Source organism: Barbus barbus (assembly GCF_936440315.1).
Source record: "Barbus barbus genome assembly, chromosome: 36".
In the NCBI taxonomy this organism is placed as follows: Eukaryota; Metazoa; Chordata; class Actinopteri; order Cypriniformes; family Cyprinidae; genus Barbus; species Barbus barbus.
Genome location: NC_136714.1, coordinates 23,935,783 through 23,957,890, shown reverse-complemented (window position 1 = coordinate 23,957,890; position 22,108 = coordinate 23,935,783). Strand labels below are relative to the sequence as shown.

At 36.8% G+C, this 22,108-nt stretch overlaps 1 protein-coding gene across 3 annotated transcripts; it reads left to right on the top strand.

The window, feature by feature from the left end:
- Positions 1-1,015: 1,015 nt before the first annotated feature.
- LOC306856387 (DENN domain-containing protein 1A-like) lies at positions 1,016-21,939 on the top strand. 3 transcript variants are annotated; one of them, XM_079395655.1, is made up of 24 exons: positions 1,016-1,173; positions 2,496-2,560; positions 4,133-4,176; positions 5,299-5,348; positions 6,238-6,357; positions 6,471-6,540; positions 7,327-7,401; positions 7,500-7,553; positions 7,799-7,909; positions 8,003-8,103; positions 8,991-9,036; positions 9,215-9,316; positions 9,468-9,593; positions 9,809-9,910; positions 10,617-10,704; positions 10,822-10,862; positions 10,986-11,057; positions 11,205-11,261; positions 11,377-11,493; positions 12,368-12,454; positions 12,951-13,021; positions 15,481-15,609; positions 16,516-16,798; positions 17,850-21,939. In XM_079395655.1, the coding sequence occupies exons 1-24, from the start codon at positions 1,157-1,159 to the stop codon at positions 18,837-18,839; spliced, it is 3,018 nt and encodes a 1,005-aa protein (XP_079251781.1). In that variant the 5' UTR covers positions 1,016-1,156; the 3' UTR covers positions 18,840-21,939. The 3 variants fall into 3 exon arrangements, with proteins under 3 accessions (XP_079251781.1, XP_079251779.1, XP_079251780.1); XM_079395653.1 differs by lacking the exon at positions 12,368-12,454; XM_079395654.1 differs by lacking the exons at positions 12,368-12,454; positions 15,481-15,609.
- Positions 21,940-22,108: the final 169 nt, after the last annotated feature.

Genomic DNA, 22,108 nt, shown 5'->3' with positions numbered 1-22,108 from the left:
TCTATCTATCTATCTATCTATCTATCTATCTATCTATCTATCTATCTATCTATCTATCTATCTACTCCAATCATAAAACATTCTATAATCTTCCACTGCATTTAAAATGCATTTAAAGGTATAAACGTAAATAAAGGAAAACTAAGCTGTTTAAAAAGCGTGTCCAAAACTAACTAAATCTTCGAGTCTAAATAAACTGCAATCAGAAACTTTGTTTGGACTAAGTGAGGATCCCAGTGAGGATGTTACCTGTCTTCATCAATGTCTCTATTCCGTCTTCAGTTGCCCCCTTTTCTTTTGGGTATAAGAGTGGACGGGATGTTGCATTTGCGCAGAATCAGGGTTTGTGGAGCAGGAGGAGGTTACCGCATGCATCCTGAATCATGTTCATACTTCTGAATCATCTTGACTACAGTGTTTAAAGGCAACTAATTAAAGTCATTTTAGTAGTAGCAAGATATAGCAAGCGTATCCAAATCCATATTCACTTTATAGCCATAGGCCATATTGAGCATGCTATTTTCTATAAGCAATATACTGATATTCGTCCTCGAACTGAATTACACATTAAAATGATCACAATTGGCATCCAGTCAGAGATAATAATTTATGTGACGTATATTATATTATTATTTTTGTGTGAAAGAAAGAAAAAAGAACAATAACACTAGCAGCAACCTCATCTTAAGTTTATTTCACATCAACATGATCCGTACCCAATCAACAAAATACCACATTATATTCTCCTTTCATAAATTAGCCTACACGACAGTAGTTTTAGACTCTTGACTCAGTCTGCACTCTTAACAGCAAACGCATCCGCACTGTTCATCTGCCATACAGCTGTGACAGTTGTTATTGCAATTCATTGTTGCAATACCCCAAACTTCATACCACACTCCCTTCTGTGTCAGGCGACTCACGGCTTTTTCGCTATGTGGGAAATGTAGTTCGGTGTTGCATCGATCGACAGCCGCAGACACGCCGAAAAAACTTCAACTCCCATAATTCCCTCGGGCCGTACTACCGTGATCCGCGCGTGGACACCATGGCGTTCCTGTGCAGTATGTGACGGGGATAACGGGAAATATAACTCCGACAGCGGGTTATTGTCACATTATTCTGAGGAACGGATTGGATTTAAATAAAGGATAAAATGGGCTCTCGTATCAAGTAAGCGTCAATGTCTCTATCCTCTTTTGTATCACATACAGTGTTGTTATAAATGCGAGTTTTGACCTCCCTAAAAGGCCTGTTTAGACTTGTTGCGACAGAGAGAGACTGTGCTTTGGGGATTTAGGTTTTTATTTAGTTATTTGCATAATTAACGTAGTACCTTAGTATGTTTTGATGTATTATATTACCTGGAGGCTTGTGTATTTGTACAGTACTGTCTTATATGTGGAGACGCACGAAGTCCATGTTTACATGCTCTACAGGAATGCATTTGTTACTTTATGTTGTTAAGAAACAATCATCACAACATGATCAAACAAATGTATATCTACGTGAAAGAAAGCAGAAACGTGTATTTATATGGAGGATTTGGAGTCTATACAGTGTTTCCAGCTCAGTGACACATATACTTTGGTAATTGAATGCACTTGAATAAGACATGATTGAGGCCAGTCAGTGCCTTGCTGTAGTCACAGTGTCTTCAGGGTTTAAAATCGGCCAAATTATAAGACCGTTTTGGAAACAGCCTGAAGGACAGATAAACACATTTCCCCTCACTAAAAAGCTTAGTACATGCTTAACTTGTACAGCCACATGATGTATGAGACATTCATTTAGTGTGCGAAGTTTGTTGATCTTTCTGTTTATAGTTGATATCATGAACTCTCATATCACTTCTAGAACAGATTCAGGTTATATTTAGCTGAAATATTATCTTTACTTTAATAGTATCTTTATGGATTTATGTCTGTTGTACTGACTCCATATTCTGACCAAATTTTAATTAAAATAATTTCACACATTGGTTTTTGCAATACTTGTAAAGTACTTGCAAAAGCTGTTAGTCAGTGTTTTATTCTTAGGTGACTCTTAGGCTAACTTTCAGTTTTTAAATAGCTGAAAAGATTATCTTGTTGTTTCTGTTTTGGTAGTCAAATAGGATCTTATTTTCACTACAGTAGAAAAGCCTACTAACTGTAATGTGGGGAATGTGACCATATTCATCTCACCTTTGACCTCACATCAGATCATGGTCCTTTAGCTATACGAGAAGAGCAATTTAGTTCCATTTTTCATGTGGTAGCCTGACCTTATGACTGGACGTTATTTTTGCACAAGGCATATGTTTTGCACGCTCACATTTACCACGGTTCCACCAACATGTACCAGAGCCGGTGTTTTAAAAAAATCAACTTAAAAATTCATACATAGAATACTAAACTATACTAAATTTTTCTGTTGTCTTTCTTGGTAGTCACATTCTTTAGAGTGTATTTATGTGACCTCTGACCCTTGACCCTGTGTTATTTCTGTTTCAGGGAGAGCCCTGGGTCACCCTTTGAGGTGTACATGGAGGTGGTGCATTCTGGGACGGCTGGCTCTGGTTAGTCCTCTCTCTCTAACAATAGGTTAATGTTTCAGAAATCTACTTCTAAAAATATGCATGTCGCCCACACATACTTCCTCAGAATGCAGTTATCCATTGTAGTTCTGTTTAATTAGAATTCTGTTTCCTTTTCTCAGTCTTTTCGAGTAGGGAAGAGAACCCTATATATTGAAATATAAATATATTTAAGTGAACTAAGTGTTTAACTCTTTACATTTCCTGGTTTGTGATGAGAAATGTGGTCAGAGGCTGATTGAGTGCACTTAAATGAACAAAGGCTAGTGTATTATCACTCTACCAGAAAACATGTTTACTAGGGACCAGACTGCTATGGTGAACACTTCTGACGAAGTACCGGTCACAAAATTTTAATTTTTATTTCATTAAAATCTTTGCAAGAGGTTCAAGAGGTTTGTTTGAGACAATTAGCAGCAGTAAACAATATATACTGCATTCATAAGGTTGGAGAAAGTTAGATTTTTTAATGTTTTCTAAATAAGTCTTTTATGCTAACTAAGGCTACATTATTTGATCAAAAATACAGTAAATAATACAAATATTATTTTAAGGAACTGCTTTCTATTTTAATGTTTTAAAATGTAATTTATTCCAGTGATGCAAAGCTGAATTTTCAGCTTCATTACTTCAGTCTTCAGTGTCACATCATCTTTCAGAAAACATTCTAATATGCTGATTTGAAGATATGCTAATATGCTCAAGAAACATTTCTTATTATTATCAGTTGAAAACAGTTTGTGCTTGATATTTCTGAGGAAATACAGTACCTTTCTGTTTGATGAATAGTAAGTAAAAAAAAACTGCATTTATTTGAAATAAATATTATGAATGTTTTTATTGTCACCTTTGACCAGCGTTCTTGCTGAATAAAAGTATTAATTTCTATAAAAAGACAATCTTAACTAACCCTAAACCTTTTAATACTAGTGTATGTACTAGAGCTGTGTGAATTTCCCCATGCAGACCCCTAGGCAAATGTTGCTTGGTGACTGTGTGGTTTGATGGCAGCAGGAGCGAAGCGTCTTGGGTCTGTTCTCCTGAGACAAACTCTCCCACAGTGTTCACACATCCATAGAGCCTCATATCCCACTGAACGAAAGAGGAAACCTTTTCAGAGGGACTGTAGCATCAATATCTGAACCCCCATTGAATGTATTTGACAGTGAAAATGTGAGATAAAGTAAAGCTGTTTATTTTTACCTGCTCTCGCTGTGCATGGTTTGTTTCGAAAGTTGGAATCTGATAATAACATGCATGGTACTCAGAGATGCATAAAATGGCCCAAAGCATGATAAAATCTTGATGAAATCAAAGCTGATGCCTTTTACTTTCTATACACTGTACATGTTCTTGATCTTATTGTGTGTGGTTCATTGTTGCACATAAAACAAAAGAAACAATGGTTTTGTGTTCTTCAGCTAAAACTGTCTGATAATGGTGATTAAGTGGACTGGCAACATGTGGGGAGACCAAACGTATATACAAAAGCTTTTTCTATCTGTGTGTTTGTTTATAATAATGTTAATAACATGATTTCTGGGTTGTTTTCAGGACCAGAGGTACGAAGGAGTTTCCCCGACACATACGCTAACCAGGTTTGCACTTCATTATTTGCACTTTGTCTATCTCTGGGGATGTTGGGGTGGGGATTTGGTAATTGTTGTTCACCTCAGTGATAATGCAGTGAGCACCTGTTCTGACAGATGGAGTTTAACCACAGGAGAGCGTGTGTCATTTTCTGAGGGGTCTGTGGTACCAAGCACCCTCTTTGTGGAGTTTTAACCAAAAGATTCTGACTCTGGCTTCTTTGGAAACCAAAACATTTGTTCAACTATACAGTGAATGACAAATGGGGAAGTAGCGAGCAAATATGTATGCTGATGTAAATATTGTGTGCCTCTGAAATTAATTACCAGCAACTATTTGATGTTTTATATTTCCAATCCATATGTCCATAAATCAGTAATAAAGACATTAATAACATTTACTAGAGAAGACAAATTTGTTTTCCACAGGTGATAACTTGCTCGAGAAACATTTTTTATAATTATTGTCAATAATAGTTCAGTTTAATTCAGCTTAATATTTTTGTGGAAACAGCTATTCTTTGATGAATAGAAAGAGCAGCATCGATTTTTTTTTTGATGACTAAATAATAAAAATAGCTAAATAAAAATGTCAGGAATTAAGGAAGCTATAATGCATTAAATAGGAAATGGGGAGCGAACAAGGTGACTGTTTTTAAACTTCACCTACTGAAGCAGGTGTAATTCTCCTGGAAAATATGTGTGTACCTGTCTACTCTATATACCTGTTGATTGCAGCTTCACACACTCTCTCAGCACACACACACAGACACAGCTTTAGTCACCCTGATAGCTGGGTCCAGTGGTCCCAGAAGGCATTCTTGGTGTCGTACCCAGCGGTGAAGCTCTGTAATCTGGGCTGTGTCCCCTCCCTCTCCTCTGTCATGCTATTGTTAGGGATAATCCCTTACTCCTGACACAGATGAGGGCAGGAAAACACACACACACACACGCACTCACTCATGTACAAGCACCCCTGGGGGCTCAAGTCCATATGGAGGGGTACCAGAGCAACAGCATAGTCCCTCACGCACACACAGTTTGATCTGTACACGGTGGTCTTTTGTGTGAATGAAGCTAATGATTATGTTTCAGTGTATGAATTCTTTCTTTCTCACAATCTGTTTTCAGGAAACGCTACAGACTATCCCAAAGTTTTGTTTCCCCTTCAATATGGACAGGTAATATTACAATCTTTAATCAAATCAACTCACCTTTATTTACACAGGGAATAGTTCACCCTAAAATGGAAATTTTGTTTGAAATGACATTGTTTCCTCATCAGAACAGATTTAGGGAAATTTGGCATTATATCACTTGCTCACCAATGGATCTTCTGCAGTGAATGGGTGCCGTCAGAATGAGAGTCCAAACAGCTGATAAAAAACATCACAATAATCCACAAGTAATCTATATGACCGCAGTCCATCATTTATCATCTTGTGAAGCAAAGAGCTGTGTGTTTGCTCAGTAATCCATAGTAACACTTCCTCCAGTATAACAAAAACAAAAAGGATCCTTTTGTCCTCTCATATCAAAATCCACCGACATATTTGTTTTGGCTTATAAACAGTGCTTGATCTGTGCATATTTCTCTCTTGATTCTGCCAAGATGACTTTTTCACTGGAGAAAGCAATATTATGGATAGAGGACTTGTATTTTAGCTGGAAGTTTGAAGTTAAAAATATGTTAACGATGGATTTGTTTGTCACAGACATTCAGCTTTACTCTTTCACAAGACATTAATTGATGGACTGGAGTCATGTGGATTATCATGTTTTTATTGGCTGCTTGGAAGTTCAATCCAGCTAAGCAACTACTGGTTTTGACTCTACTACCGTCTAGTGTTGTTATTCAGCTTGATTCAGTTCAGTCACAAAATTTGTCAATTATACACAACTCAGCTGTGAAGCAGCTCTACAAAAAACAATAGTGTCACCACCCAGCTCGATTCATTTTCTTTTGTTCTCTTCTGAGTGCCATCATTTAATTTGAATCCAGCACCTCTTGAACCTTGAATTTATATGTTCTGACCAAAATTTTGTTTTTGACCCTGTCCTGTCTTCCAGTATGGCAGTGGGCCAGGTGGGGCAGAACTTCACATTTGTTCTGACGGATATCGAGAGCAAACAGCGCTTTGGTTTCTGTCGGCTCTCATCGGGAGCTCACAGCTGCCACTGCATCCTCAGGTACAAACTGTTGGGTTTAAGAGTACAAGTTTAAATTTGAACTTAAATTGGCCTGTTTTCATTATCCACTTCAAATCAGCTTAATCTAATTGTAGTTAACTGTCTCTGTTCAGCTACTTACCCTGGTTTGAGGTGTTTTACAAGCTGCTGAATATCCTGGCAGACTATACAAGCAAAGCACAGGTCAGTGGTGCACATAACAACAACACTCCTATGTCGCTGGGTCTTATACACGCAGATGTACACATACACATTCAATTAGCTGCGTAAAAGAGGATTTCTTGCTGATTTCATACTTTACATTAATTTGAAAATTACAATTGCCTTGAGAAACTTCAACCTGACCCTGAAATATAGCTTTTTACATTTTGTAGAAAGACATTATTTTTAGTAAAGGCAAGTAAATAAGGATGGGTCTAAAATCTACCATTTTCCCTTATACACAATTAGTATTCTTCAGGTTTAAACTACTGTTCATAAGGTTTGGACAGTATTTAAAAAAAAAAACATTCATTTAATCAAAAGTGAAAGAAAAGACATTTATAAGTAGTGCTGTCAAACAATTAATTGCAATTAATCGCATCCAAAATAAAAGTTTTTGTTTACATAATATATGTGTGTGTACTGTGTATATTTATTATGTATATATAAATACATACACATGCATGTATATATTTAAGAAAAATATTTTACGTATGAATATAAATATATACATGCAAATGCAGGTAAATATTTTCAAAATACATGCTGTATGTGTGTGTCTTTATATATACATAATAAATATACACAGTACACACACACATATTATGTAAACAAAAACTTTTATTTTGGATGCGATTAGTCATTTGACCGCACTATTTATAATGCATATATGGCTTTGATTAAAGTGATTTAACATCTTATAATATATATAGTGAAACATTTGTATGTGAAACTTGCTGTTTTCATTTATGTGTATTTGTGTTACAGGACAGGAGAGAGTTGTTAGAGTCTCTACACACGTTAAACATCCCTGATCCTGGAGTGCCTGTGCATTTGAGTGTGGTAATATGCAGTAACATACACAATACTTTTTTAGACAAGATGTTCATATTACAATCAATTTATTGTATAAAGCTAATTGTATTTCTCTCTCTCTCTAGCATTTGTTTTTCACAGTGCCTGATCCTAGCGAATTACCCAGTATACCTGAAAATGTAAGTCTGACTTATTACATTGACCCTGTTAGTCACAATGTAGAAATTACAGATTTATACATATTAACTATTTGGTTGGGACTAGTTATAATTTTAACTAAGGATGTTTGGAAATACACGTTTAAAACGACTGTGAAAATGGTCAAATTTACCTAGGTAAATTCAATGTAATCCATCAATCCATATAACACATTGATTCTCATTAAAAAAAAAAGGATATATGATTTATTTTTATGTATTTGCAGAGAAATCTGACAGAGTATTTCGTAGCAGTGGATATGAATAACATGCTGCATCTGTACGCTAGCATGCTGTACGAAAGACGAATCCTCATTAGCTGCAGCAAGCTGAGCACTGTGAGCAACATCTCTACCGTTATCTCTCTCTCTATTGTTGGTTGTTTCTTTGCTAATTTTAGAGGTATTAATAAACCTTATTCTCCTTCTCAGTTAACCGCATGTGTTCATGGCGCAGCAGCCATGTTGTATCCCATGTACTGGCAGCATGTTTACATTCCAGTCCTGCCACAGCACTTAATAGACTATTGCTGGTGAGTACACACACACACACACACACACACACACACGCACACACACGAACGTCATATTTTTATTGTTTTAAAATTAAGTAGGTAATTATTTGACCCTAATTTTTATATTATAAAATAGCCATTATTTGGGACATTTAGGAGGATTTAATATATTTACAAAGGGTTTTATTCAATTTATAAAAAAATAAATAAATGTAGAAATATATATTTTAAGATCTCTGTCTCTTGGGGATTACTCATTCAAATTTATTGAAAAGGCAAGAGAAACCAGTTTATGTAAGAATTTCTTGATTTTGTCTTCTAATAAAATTTCCATTTTAAATTATATTAGACTTTTTTTTTTATTCAGAAAGTATATTAATGACAGTTTTAAAAAGGGTTCTCTGTTTATAATTTTTGAATTTTAATCATACATTAAATTGAAAGATTCTATATAATTGTTATTATTACCGGTATTATTATTATTTTAAGCATATGTTTTGTACTTTGCATGTATTTTTGTATGTTGTTTTTTTAAGACATAATTTTTAAATGATTGTAAACAATGTATTAAAATTATATTGGAATCATAATTGTTTTTAAAAATGTAAATACTGTTGATATGGCCTTAAATCATATAAATATAAATGAAATATTATCATTAACTTATGTTTTTAAAATATTTTCAAATAGATTTCATATTGTAATATCTCACAACATTACTGTTTTTACTGTATTTTTATCGAATAAATGCAGCCTTGCTCAGCATAAGAGGCTTCATTAAAAATATTTAAAAATCATAATATTTCGAAACTTTTGAGAAGGTACTGTGTATATGCAATGTAATCATATATTAAATAAATTTTAAAAGGCAGAAACTGTTCTGAACTTTTGTTATTTTTTGTTAGCGCTCCAATGCCATACCTCATCGGAGTGCATTCCAGTCTTATGGAGGTGACTGATTGCTTTCTTTTATTTTACTTTGCCTGCATATTCATATTTTTCTGTGTTGCATATTCATATTTAAATCACAGTGCTGTTGTATTGAGTTGCTCGTTTTAATGTAGCAGATTTCTAGGCTGTATTTAGAATGTTTTGTGTGTGTCTGTGTTTGTGTGTGTTGTTGTAACAGAAGGTGCGAGGCATGGCTTTAGATGATGTGGTACTTCTCAATGTAGACACAAACACTCTTGAAACGCCGTTTGATGACCTGCAAAGCCTTCCTAATGATGTGGTGAGTAAATAAGCATAAACACGACCTGCTCAGATTTCCGAAAAAGTCTGATGTATTTTGGGCGTAGTGTTGATTTTGATATACCATTGATGATCTGATATGGAAATATATTTATGATGGTTGCAGCAAGTGATATAAGTGTGTGTTGTAGATTTCATCTTTAAAGAACCGCCTAAGGAAAGTTTCCTCGACGACAGGAGATGGAGTTGCCAGAGCGTTTCTGAAGGCACAAGCAGCTTTGTTTGGCAGTTACAGGAACGCGCTACACATTGAACCGGTGAGAGAGAGTTTGAAGTATTGATGTGCTTATGGTTTTGAATGAAGTTCAGACTCATAAATGTTGGCTGTGAGCATTTGATGAAGTATTTGTTAAGCTGAACATGCAAGAATATGCAGGATGACTGTGAGACAGTGTCCCCTAGTGGACAGTCAATGTGGCTTTGTAAATAGAAATGCTCTGGTTGACATGTTTTTGACTTCTCATATGTTCAGGAGGAGCCAATTACGTTCAGCGAGGAAACGTTTGTCACACACCGATCCAGCACAATGAGACCGTTTCTACTGAACGCTATACAGCTACAGTTCTTTAAACAGGTATTACACAAACATTTAATTATCTAAATGAGAGCATACAATATATTTTTATTGTTTTATATAAAGCTAATTATAAATACAGCTTCAAATAAATATTCCTTCTTTTAGTCTATACACTTATAAGTTTATCATTTGTTTTATAAAACAGCAGCTGTTTTCTTTTTACCAGTGTTTACAGTATTTTCATGCATATTAAGGCACTTCCAAATTGTTTTAATGTTATATCAGCACCGTGATTAGCAACATCAGACTTCAGTGTTGTTATTGTTAACTAAAACTATTAAAAATAATTTTTGGTAATAAAAAAAAAAGGTGAAATAAAACAAATATTACATTAAAAACTTAAACTGAATTACTGAAACTGGAATAGGTTCAAGTTGAAGTACTAAAATGACTAAAATATAGAAATAATTGAATTATTAAAAAAATAAATAAAAATGGCAGAAGCACATAACCAAATTACTAAAACTTAAACTAAAATGAAAATGGAAATGGAAACAAAATAGCTATATAAAAATGTTATATGAATAATGCTGCTTTACATAGCAATTTTAGAATCAGACACAGAGCTTTGGTCAACTTTGGCTAACCTCTTGTTTAGCTAATTTTACATTGAAAATCACATGTTTATTTTATAAAGCATCACAGTAGTCCCTCTCATGTGAAACCTACATAGATATAATTGCTTTAATGTGTGTGTCTGCAGTTTATAGATGGGCGTCTGGAGCTGTTGAACTCCGGTGAAGGGTTCAGCGATCAGTTTGAGGAGGAGATCGATATGGGAGAATATGCTGGTAAGAGACTTTTAATTTGTCTATATTTACTTTAAAGCTTATAATTTCATGTAATTTTGTGTTATTACCGTTTTTATGTTCACTCTTCTCTGTGATTGTTTAATATTTGTGTTACAGGCAGTGATAGGACATATCATCAGTGGCTTTTCACAGTGAAGGTGAAATTTCTTTTCTTTTTTTAATGTGTGCTGGAGAGGCTGATTTGCACTGATTCTTTGTGTATTTGCTTATGAGCTTTTTCCCCTCTGTCTGATGATGTTTTTTTCACCTTTGACATACAGAAGGGCAGTGGGGCCATCTTAAACACAGTGAAGACAAAGGCAAATCCTGCAATGAAGACCGTTTACAAATTTGTATGTATCCATAACACTTTCTTTTTCAGTTCTGTGTGTGAACTCTTGTTTTGTCTGTGAGAGAGTTTCTTCAGTTGTTTTCTCTTTTTCTATGATACATTTCTCTGTGCTGCCTATTTAAGGGATCTCCTCATGGTTTCTCTACAGGCCAAAGACCATGCCAAGATGGGCATCAAAGAAGTAAAGAGTCGACTCAAACAAAAGGTGCTCACACAATCACGCGCACATACACACAAAAACACAATTATTCGTCATTTTTGCATACTGTATGTACATGCATTTTTTAATAATGTGCAAGAGACTGTGTATTGACTTGCAGGAGCTTACAGAGAATGGTTACTCAGAAGAGCCTAGCTCCACCCACCTACCCTCCACACACAGCAAAGACTCCCTCACCTGGGACCAGAGACGTCCAATTACAGTTCATTTTGGACAGGTGGGTGTGGGGAATTATAACTTTGGATTTGGAAATTACAAAGTTTCGGCAAAGAGCATTAATATAGTGTCAATTATTTTTTTTCAAATGATATAGTATATCACTGTAATGGACATGTACGGTATTATTATCGTGGCAACTTCAAAATAACGTAATAATTATAGGTGACTTATTACTCGAATTGTTCAAAATTTTGAAACGTACATTAGCTTCTTGTCCATAAACTGGATAAAATTTAGAACACTGCGATGTGCAACTCTGACATGGAGAAGAAAGACAAACAAAGAGTATTTACATGTTATAGCTATTCATATTTTTGTATTCGCTATGGTGTTTGTCAACAATAAATACTTAATATTTATTTTTAAACATTTGTTTACACTCAAACATTTTCATATTTTAATATGGGCTAAAGACCAGCCTAGAAAAGATGTCATGATATTAGTTGAAAATGTTTTGTTTCTTTATTGTAATTTTTCATAGTTGTGCTCTTTTGTACCTTAATCAGTTTGAAACAGTTGTTTACTTTTTACATTTTTATTCTCTATTGTTTTATTGTATTTAATGGCAAGTTATTTTTGTTATTTGAAAAAGCTGTTAAATTTGTAATTAAGAGGCTAGCAGTAAAGTTTTCTCATCTTTTTCAACCTGTTTTTAATGTAACGTATTTCAATATCTGATAAAAGCTTCAGCAATTATCGTGATATGAAGCTTTGATATCGCCACATGCCTATTTCAGATGTATGTTAAATGGAAAGTTTGGACATAGTAGTTAGGATTCGGTCCTTGTGTTAAACTGTTACATTTTAGAAAGTGCGAAAGAAGTCATATTTTCACAGATAAAAGTAAGTGTGTGTGTGTATGTTTGGAGCAGACTGAGCAGTCACGTTCCCCACGGCCCCCTCGGCCACAACGTCCCCCTCCCCCCCATCCCTCCAAACTACAGCGCAGCACACGACCAGTGAGTACAGCACTCTCATCCCTGACCTCTGACCTGTCACCCTGAGCTCAAATATTCCCCTCTGCCCTGGCTGCTGCACTGGAGTGTGTTATATGTGTGTGCTCTGACAGGATACTGTTTGTGTGCATGTATGTGTGTGTGTGTGTGTGTATTTACATACCTGTGTGATCTAACATCAGTTATTTTTCTACAGAATAATGCTCACTCACACACATGAATGAGTTTGTCATGTGTGTGTGCACTTACGTTTCTACCGCACAAACTTTTTTCCTTCGGTTTAAAGGGTGCTTTATTCTGTCTGTCACACTTCCGGTCTTGGATCCCGCATTTCCGTTTACATTTGACAGGATCTTGACCTCTTATCCTTGCTGTCTAAAAGGGACAATTGACTTCTGACCTAACAGTGACTGCAGTGACATCTACAAGGATTTAACAAATCCAGAACTTAAGACATTAGTATACTGTTTAAAAAACCTGTGTTTGCGTGTGTTTGCAGGCTCGACCGCCTCGGCCTCTGGTGCCAAAGAGACCACGCAGTAACATTGGCATAGAAGGAAGCCCTGAACAGTAAGAAACAAACAATTAACATTTCTCACATGCAAATGCAAAACACAAACAAATAGACAATGTTCTTTGTGTTTCTATCTAGGGAGCATTTTACTTTGCATTCACGGCTTTGGTCAGATTTTATTATTCAATACCAGTTAAACTTTATACTTGTCCATTCAGAAGAATTGTGAACAGATAGATACACAAAGATCTGGATGAGTGAACGTAAAATAGAAGATGACATGCTTATTTATAGCTATGCACGTTGGCTAAATTGTTCAGGTAAAAGTAACTTAATTTGCAGATTGGTAATACAACCCGAATTCTGGAAATGTTGGGATGTTTTTTAAATTTGAATAAAATGAAAACTAAAAGACTTTCAAATCACCTGAGCCAAAATTTTATTCACAATAGAACATAGAGAACATAAGAAATGTTTAAACAGAGAAATTTACACTTTTATCCACTAAATGAGCTAATTTCAAATTTGATGCCTGCTACAGGCCTCAAAAAAGTTGGCACGGGGGCAACAAAGGTCTGAAAAAGCAAGACATTTTTAAAAGATTCAGCTGGGAGAACATCTAGCAACTAATTAAATTAATTGATATCATGCCTGTAACATGGTTAGCTATAAAAGGGATGTCTTAGAGAGGCAGAGTCTCTCAGAAGTAAAGATGGACAGAGGCTCCAATCTGTGAAAGAGTGCATAAAAAGATTGTGGAATACTTTAAAAACAACGTTCCTCAACGTCAAATCGCAAAGGTTTTGCAAATCTCATCATCTACATTGCATAACATCATCAAAAGATTAAGAGAAAATGGAGAAATCTCTGTGCGTAAATGACAAGGCAGAATACCTTTGTTGGATGCCCGTGGTCTTCAGGCCGTCAGATGACACTGCATCACTCATCGGCATGATTCTGTCATTGACATTACTAAATGGGCCCAGGAATACTTCCAGAAACCACTGTCGATAAACACAATTTGCTGTGCCATCTGCAGATGCCAACTAAAGCTCCATCATGCAAAAAGGAAATCATAAAAAAGGAAGTCATATGTGAACATGGTCCATATGTGAAGCGCCATTGTGTCCTGTGGGCCAAGCCTCATTTAAAAACGGACTGTTTCAAAGTGGAAAAGTGTTCTATGGTCAGACGAGTCCAAATTTGACATTCTTGTTGGAAATCATGGACGCCATGTCCTCCGGGCTAAAGAGGAGGGAGACCTTCCAGCATATTATCAGCATTTAATTCAAAAGCCAGAAGGCCTTGTGTATTTCAGCAGGACAATGCAAAATCACATATTGCAGCTATTACAACAGCATAGCTTCGTAGTAGAAGAGTACGGGTGCTGAATTGGCCTGCCTGCACCTATAGAGAACATTTGGCGCATCATTGAACAAAAAATACGTCAAAGACGACCACAAACTCTTCGGCAGCTGGAAACCTATATTAGGCAAGAATGGGACCAAATTCCAACACAAAAACTCCAGAAACTCATAACCTCGATGCCGAGATGTTTTGAAAAGAAGAGATGTTACACCATGGTAAACATGGTAAACATTTGAGACCTATAGCAGGCATCAAATTTGAAATGAGCTCATTTTGTGCATAAAATTGTAAACATTTCTCAGTTTAAACATATGTTAAAAAACTTCCCAACATTTCTGGAATTCGGGTTGTATACAAAGGTTATACTGTATTATTGTATTAGTGTTTCTCTTGTTGTTAGGCAGATTGTTTACAGTAGTAATGAACTGTTTCGCAGAATATTTAAGCCAATCTTAAAGCCAAAGTTTGATAGAAGACACCACTGCTTTGCATCCGGGTGCTGTTCTCATTTTATTTTGCAATAGTGGCTGAGACCAAGTTGTTGTTGTTTTTTTTTGTATACTGTTATAGTTTTTTTAATTAACAATTTGATTTAGCTTTTTAAGTTTTCATTTTAATTTTAGTTTAATGTTTACTGATTTTATGTACTTTTGCCATTTAAAAAAAAAAACTTTAAAAAATTCTAAATATTTTCAGTGTATTTTAAAGTTTCAGTTTTATTTCAGTTAGAAATTTTAGTAATTATACCTACATAAACTAACCATAACTTGTTTAATTTGTTGCCAAAAAAACCAAATTTTTTAATTCAGCTTTTTTCAATATTTAAATTATTTCAGTAAAAAATGGTCTTTGTTGGTTTTATATTTTTAATAGTTTTAGACTATGTATTATCCCTCAAATATCTATCACATACAAATCAGCACAGTAAAAATGTTGTGGTCTTGATTGTGTGATTGCATGTCTCACTTACTCTTTCTTTTTCTCCTTCACTCTTGTGTTTTCTCTTTCACATTGGGATGGTCGTTTTTGTAATGTTTGTGTGTGGTTACACCTGATACTTGGCTCTCTTTGTCCCTGCCAATTTGTTTATGCTTTCTTTTTTTGTTGCTGCTGTGCATCTCTGTTTGCGGGCGTGTTGACGCTGTAGTTACGTGCGTCCAACCCGTCACTATACAGTGTTTCTGTGTGAGGATTCATCGGGTGATGAGCTGTCTCAGGATGACGTCTCCATTGCTGCTTTTCCTGAACACTTCCTGCTTTCTGCTCCTTTTGAATGGTCTCTGTTCAAGTGGTTTTCATTCTTGATTTTTTCTATTGTCCATTAGTCTTAAAGTGAATATTTGATGGATTTTTATTACATACTAAACCCACAAAAAGTATTTGAACAGTGGACACACTAAAAAATGTAAAGATGTCACTGCATTAGTTTACAAAATATCAAACCAAGTGTTAAACCATTAAATATACTGATACTGTTCAAAACACATTCTAGTTGTGGAACTTATCCATAGTACCGTAGAACCAATTTGTCAGCATAAATTGTATCAACTGTACACATAGAGATACCCCAGGGCTTGGTGCTTGGCCCCCCAATCTTCTCCTAGTGTTCCTCTAGCTGACCTTCGTGCATAGGCTTATAATACAGAATGGGCCAGCGTGTTTAGTCTTCAATGACAAAGTACTTAAAACTAACAAACCTTTCATATCTGAGCATGTCATACAGCTTCTTGTCCAAACTCTTATCTCTACATTTCAAGAAATCAAGAAAACAGCAAAGTGTTTAGTCCTGGATCAGGCCCAGAGGGCGATTTGTTATCTAATGCAATGACAACCTCATTTTCAAGTGTCTCTAGTGTATTTTTGGGGCCACTGTATGCCATAGTATTTGGTTAAGCTGTGGCCTGCTAGATTTGTTTTTAATGTTGGCTTAAATCAGTTTTATTGCATGGTGAGATTTAATGAATGTGATGTCTTAGCCTGAGGCATGCAACTGCTTATTTATGTAAAGTGATTTTGATTGTTTTGTTGATCAAATCTGCCCATTTCAACAGCTCTTCATCTAACATGAAAATTATAATTGTGTGTCTGTAATTGTTTGTGCATGTGTTGTGCGTGCGTGTGCTTATTTGTGTGTTTTTGTGGCATGGATGTGTGCGAATGTGTTTTTGTTTATGTGACTTAGGCCCCAGCCATACAGGTCTCTGAGAGAGGCAGAGCTTGTGGAAGAAGGTGAGGAGGTTGGGGAGCGCTTCCAAGGTAACACTGCTCCGTCCAGCCCTGTGCTAGACAAGTTCTCTGACCTGAGCCTGTTGCAGGATGCCTTCCGTAGTCAGCAGGGGGAGCCAGAATGTACAGAAACCACAAATACCACAAAACCCTCTCACAGCACACACTCTACACTCAGTTCCGCCAGAAGTTTGGAGGAGCTTCGAGCAGACCCACAACATGCCAACTTCAACTACCAGGTTAGATCATGCTGCAAAATTTTGGGAGTGACAGCCACAATCTAATGCATAAGAGAATCCCGTAAATTAGTGTTTCCCAACTTTGTTCCTGGAGGCACACCAAAAGTACACATTTTTGAACTCTTTGGGCTCGATTACACCTGGTTACTTAATGTGTTTTCTCTGATCGGATAGCTATCTGATTTATTAAACTGATTTATTCTTGGCCATATAAATGTGTCTCCGTAAAATGGATACAAATCCGATCCTCAATTCCTGCGCTATATGCAAATTTAACAGATTTCACATCAACAAAAGCAACAGATATGCACTGCATTTTATGTTATTTTATTCATCAACTGCTAACTTCAAGATCAAAGACCACAACAGGAGAGAGTGCAGCATCAGCACTGGAAAGATAAGTTAGTCTCACTACTTTTAATGACGATAACTGTGTGTTGAGCATCTGCACCTTGCAGTTTCATTTGCGGAAATTTGAGCATCGGCTTGCTGAAGAGATACTCAGCTACTCATCCGCGGTTATGCTGTTGCATTAGCGCAGTTATATGTGACTATAACATGCCATATAACCTATAAAACGCTCACACACGTTTATTATTTTAATATTTTTGGAGGAGTAAAATTTGCAAATGTGGTTTCAACAACTGGATGCATTTACATTTGTCCAGTTTCATCTGGAATGCGGCCCAGACCACCTCCTGAAGTGATTTGAGCTATTGGATTTAAATCCATCTTGAAAGCGATTTGGAGGGCATTTACACCTGATTTTTTCACAATCTGATACCCATCCAATCAGAGAGAACGCATAAATCAGGTTTGAGAAATACTGCCCTAAATTATTGTTCCACTTGTAGGAAATACAGGAGACTCTGCCAAACTCACAATGGTTTATGGTGAGAACCATAGCAACGTTTTGTCTTCTTTTAGGAGTTGATAACAGTTGTCACTCCTTTAAGCACCCAAACTCGAGGTGTACAAAACGGCAACCAAATTTATCAGTGTATATGGCCTTTTTCCATCTTAAAACCTGTTCTAATTGTTTGTTCTTTAGCGGATGGATCTTACTTCTGGTGAGCGTACACGCACACTCCCTGGTCTTAAAACCACCAATCCGTACAACAAGCTCTGGAGCCAAAGACAAGACCCATCCACGTTGCTTGGCCAAGAGTCACCTTCCTGGGAGAGACCTCTCTCCGTCCCACCCTTGGAACCCCCGGAGGCACGGCCACCCAGCAGAGAGAGTTCAAATCCCAATGCAGATAAGACCGAAGGGGCTTGTATCACAATCCCTCGTCCCCAAGGTCGAAAAACACCTGAACCGGGTGCAGTTCTGGCACCCGCTGTGACCCTGATGCGCGGGGTTAAACAGGCCAGCGAAAAGGAGGGAGGAGTGTCCGCTGGAGGGCAAGAGTTTCGGCAAGCACTGAACATGTCTCCTCACTCCCAATCACAAACTCAGGTGGACTTGTTAAAGTCCAACGAGTCAAATGAGGGAAAGGACTTGCTCAGCTTGTTGGACCCTCTGTGCGGAGCAACGAAGAATGTGGCCACCCCATCCCTCACTAAACCCCCTATACCTCCTCGACCCAACCCTCCAAACCTGCCCGCCTTCCCCCCTCCAGTATCACTGAACCCCTTTACCCAACCACCCCAGTACCAGCCACAAAGGCACTACAGTCCTGTTGTCCCAGGTAACCCTTTTGTCCCAGCCTACATGCCTCCCCCAGGTGCCAACTACTTTCCCATCTCTGCACACCCGTTCTCTGTTTTCGGTCAAACATCTACTGTGGGTGTGACCCCAACTGGAGGGGCGTGGCCAGTTGGACGGGTTCCTCCATCCTCCAGCAGTAGCGGCTCTCTTTCAACCCCCTTGGACTCACCTGCTCCTGCTACTCTGGCCCAGCCTGCGCAAGTCTCTACAGACGAACCCCGTGACCCATTCAGTGACCTTCTTACTATGGCAACCACACCAACTGTAATGACCACGCCCCCCAAAAAGAAGGTAGAGGATTTGCGAAGAAGGTGGGAAACGTTTGACTAGCTGTGCCCACATCTTTCCTCTACGGCTGCTACCAACCAGTGAGGGACTGCAAATTTAGAGCCCGTGGGTATTTAAGATTGCGCCCCCTAGTGGCCTGAAAGCACTGTTGGACATTTTCCCTCTCAGAGTGTGTCGTGCTTTATTTTTTGCACCTAGCTCACACACTTAGCCTTATGCACACAGATGCTAATGTATTTCCCATAGCATCTGGATGAACCGTGTTGTTCCAATAGCAGCAAGTTTAACACTGAAAAACCATGTTAGCAGGATAACACTGTATTTTCTGTAGCTAGCAGTCTAGTTTCTATAGGAATCAGAATACAGTACTAAAGATACCACACAGTAATATGTCCCAAGTCCTACAATAGCGATTAGACTGCCATTGTTGTGTTTATGGCGGAAATTGCACACCCTCTTATCAATCAGTACTGTTTTAATAAGAGGCTTGTTTTTTAACCCTACACACATATTAGTTCAAACTGTTACAACCTAACATCCAATTTCTTGTGCAAACTTCTACAAACCGTTCTTAAATTGGCATTTATAATGCACCTGCATACAAATATTTGCAAATCCCTAGTAAATGGCATACTACACATCCCACACTACTTGCTACATGACACAATGGCATACTACATTCTACATTCTGGACTCTATAATGCAAGTTGCATATAACATTGTGATTGCGGTACCTGCCGTGTACTTCATATTTGCACAACATTTACATACGGCACACAATAATGCATACTGCACTACATATCGTGCCCTAGTAGAAGCTATATACTACTCACTGCTTAGAGCATAGAGTGTGATAAAGTGCAGCTAAATGGTAGTGCTCAGAACGGGTCGGCATAAACAGCCCTGTAGAACACAACACTGCCCCCTAAACGTCTGGAGTCAAGAGGTAAAAAATGCAGTATGTATTTGATGCATTAATTCTTGACCAAATAAAGTGTAATTTTCAGTAGGTAAACCAATCAGGAGTGTGTTTTAGGTTAAATACATGGTGAACGCCCTCACTGGTACCGGCTTTACCTCTAGTTCTGCTTGCTGGGTGTCAGTTCAAAAGTATTAAAATGGATCTTATGGAACAGGGTTCTGTTCGGTTTCAAAATAGTTTAGTTTAGATGCTAATTGTCCACTTGCTTTGATTTGATGTTGAAGTTCTCTCGTTTTATTCTGAGCCTCACACGATAGACTTATAGCTTTCATAAAGCGACCAGTCACCATCCTTCTTTTTAGCACTACCCTTTCCATCTAATCTGCTACTGCCATGCACTCTGCATTATGGGTATTTATTCTAATAGAGCCTTTTTGTGCTTTTTAAACATACATACTGCTATAAAGTGTGTTAAAATGAATCCTAATTCTAACAGCTGGTTTTCTTGTCATAGACTGTGCCTGTTTTCTGGGTTTAGTTCAGCACTATACACAATCTGTGTTGGAGGATCTTTGTTTCATGGCATTTTTTGCTATATTTTTGTCTGAGACTTGCAAGTAGGAGAACACTGTTTGTGCAAATCTTGACATGGAAAAGAATTGTGTACAACCAAACGCTCAAATCCAAAAGAAACATGTTTTTGTCCATGTCAGGGAACATCAGGGAGTGAACTTGTCTCTTCTTCTCTGGTTTTATTGTATTTAATGATATGAAATAATGTTGTGTTATAAGTGTTCTTGAACATCTCTATCCACCCTGTAGAGCTGTTAGAAGATCATGTTTTTTGTTAGTTTATCCGTTTATATCACCTTTCGAATTTGGCCTTAAATGAGAGTGTGTGCGCGTGTGTTGTGTGTGTGTAAAGAGCTGTTTGTTCTGAGAGGTTTGTTGTGTTTTCCTAGTCTTACTGCATGGGTTGTTCCAGTGTTTTGGTTCAAATTTTGTCTTAATGTTAAAAATATGATGTTGTACATTTCACATCAGCTGTTAGGTTGAAATGTGATTGGTCCTTGGTCAGTAATCTATACTGAAAGTTTAAAACTAAAGTTCAGGGGCAATGGAAGCCAATACATCATCACCGAATACTGAGCGGCATTGCACTGGATTGCAGTGAGCTTCTAGTAGGGAGACTTTAATAATGTTTGACAAACACAAAACTTGAAATGAATTACAGCAAGATGTATGTGTGTGCATATTAAAGTGCTACTATAAAACAGAAAACATTTTTAAATTGAAATATTGAGTAAAAATTAATTGGTTGATGCAAAACGAGGCATTTTTTTAACTAACAAAAACATTTTCTAAAAATTCTGTTAAAAGTACCTGCACATTTAACTGCAGCAGATACAGAATGTTTTTGAAGAGCTGATGCTGTGATATTTTTTTTCCCCATACAGTGACTTAACTGGCAAGACATTCAAACATGTTTAGTGTTAAAAGTTGTTCTGGGTGAAGTATTGTAGATGACCACTGCACAGCAGTCATTGAGGCCCGTCGCTGAATGTGATTGTATTCTGTATCCCAGTGGAAAAGTGTCAAATTATAATCTACTATATCTGGGTAAATTAGGCTTTGAAAATATGGCTGGCATGGATTTAACAAACATTGTAGGACCTATTTTGACAGGATCCTATTTTGAACCTATTCACCTATTTTGAAGGGTAGGAGAGTCCGGCTCTCAGCAAGGTGGAAATATCGAGATGTGTTTCTGATATGTAAAATACAATTTTCTCTTGGAATGTATCCTAATGTGAACTCATGTCCTGTTATTATCATCTTGCACTTTCTTTTTTAAAATTATTATTTGGATGTTATTATTTGTGTTTGCCATAATTAAAAAGCACACAGTATATTCATGTGAAAGTGGTGAGTTTGAGATTTGTTTTGCTCACATTTATTCATTTATTTTTAACCGTTCTCTTTCGTTGTATTCTTGTGCATATTGTATTATTTTTTTTAGGACTGTCAGTTTAACATGTTAAAATGCACATGACTTTCCCTAATTATTTTAGCTGTAACTCCTTTTAAACATTCAAACACAAACACTTTTATTAAACAATTTTTGCACATTCAAAAATATGTTCCTAAAATGTTGTAGTTCACACTATACTGTTTAGTTGTAGTAAATCCTATGCATGCATTTGAAGAAAGTCTGACTGATAAGCGAAAAAGAAAAATTATAGCCATAATTTACAACACATACACTCACTCAGTTTTTACAGCATTTAGACATCAGCAAGGATTTGTTCTTATGTTTATCTCTCATCTCTTATTTCGTCTTCATACACGGGCAGAATCTTATTTCACTTTTTATTGCGATCATATTTGC

Coding starts and splice junctions, on each gene's coding strand:
- LOC306856387 (XM_079395655.1), top strand. Junction 6,358..6,470: donor AGCTGCCACTGCATCCTCAG/GTACAAACTGTT, acceptor GTCTCTGTTCAG/CTACTTACCCTGGTTTGAGG. Junction 9,037..9,214: donor TGCATTCCAGTCTTATGGAG/GTGACTGATTGC, acceptor TTGTTGTAACAG/AAGGTGCGAGGCATGGCTTT.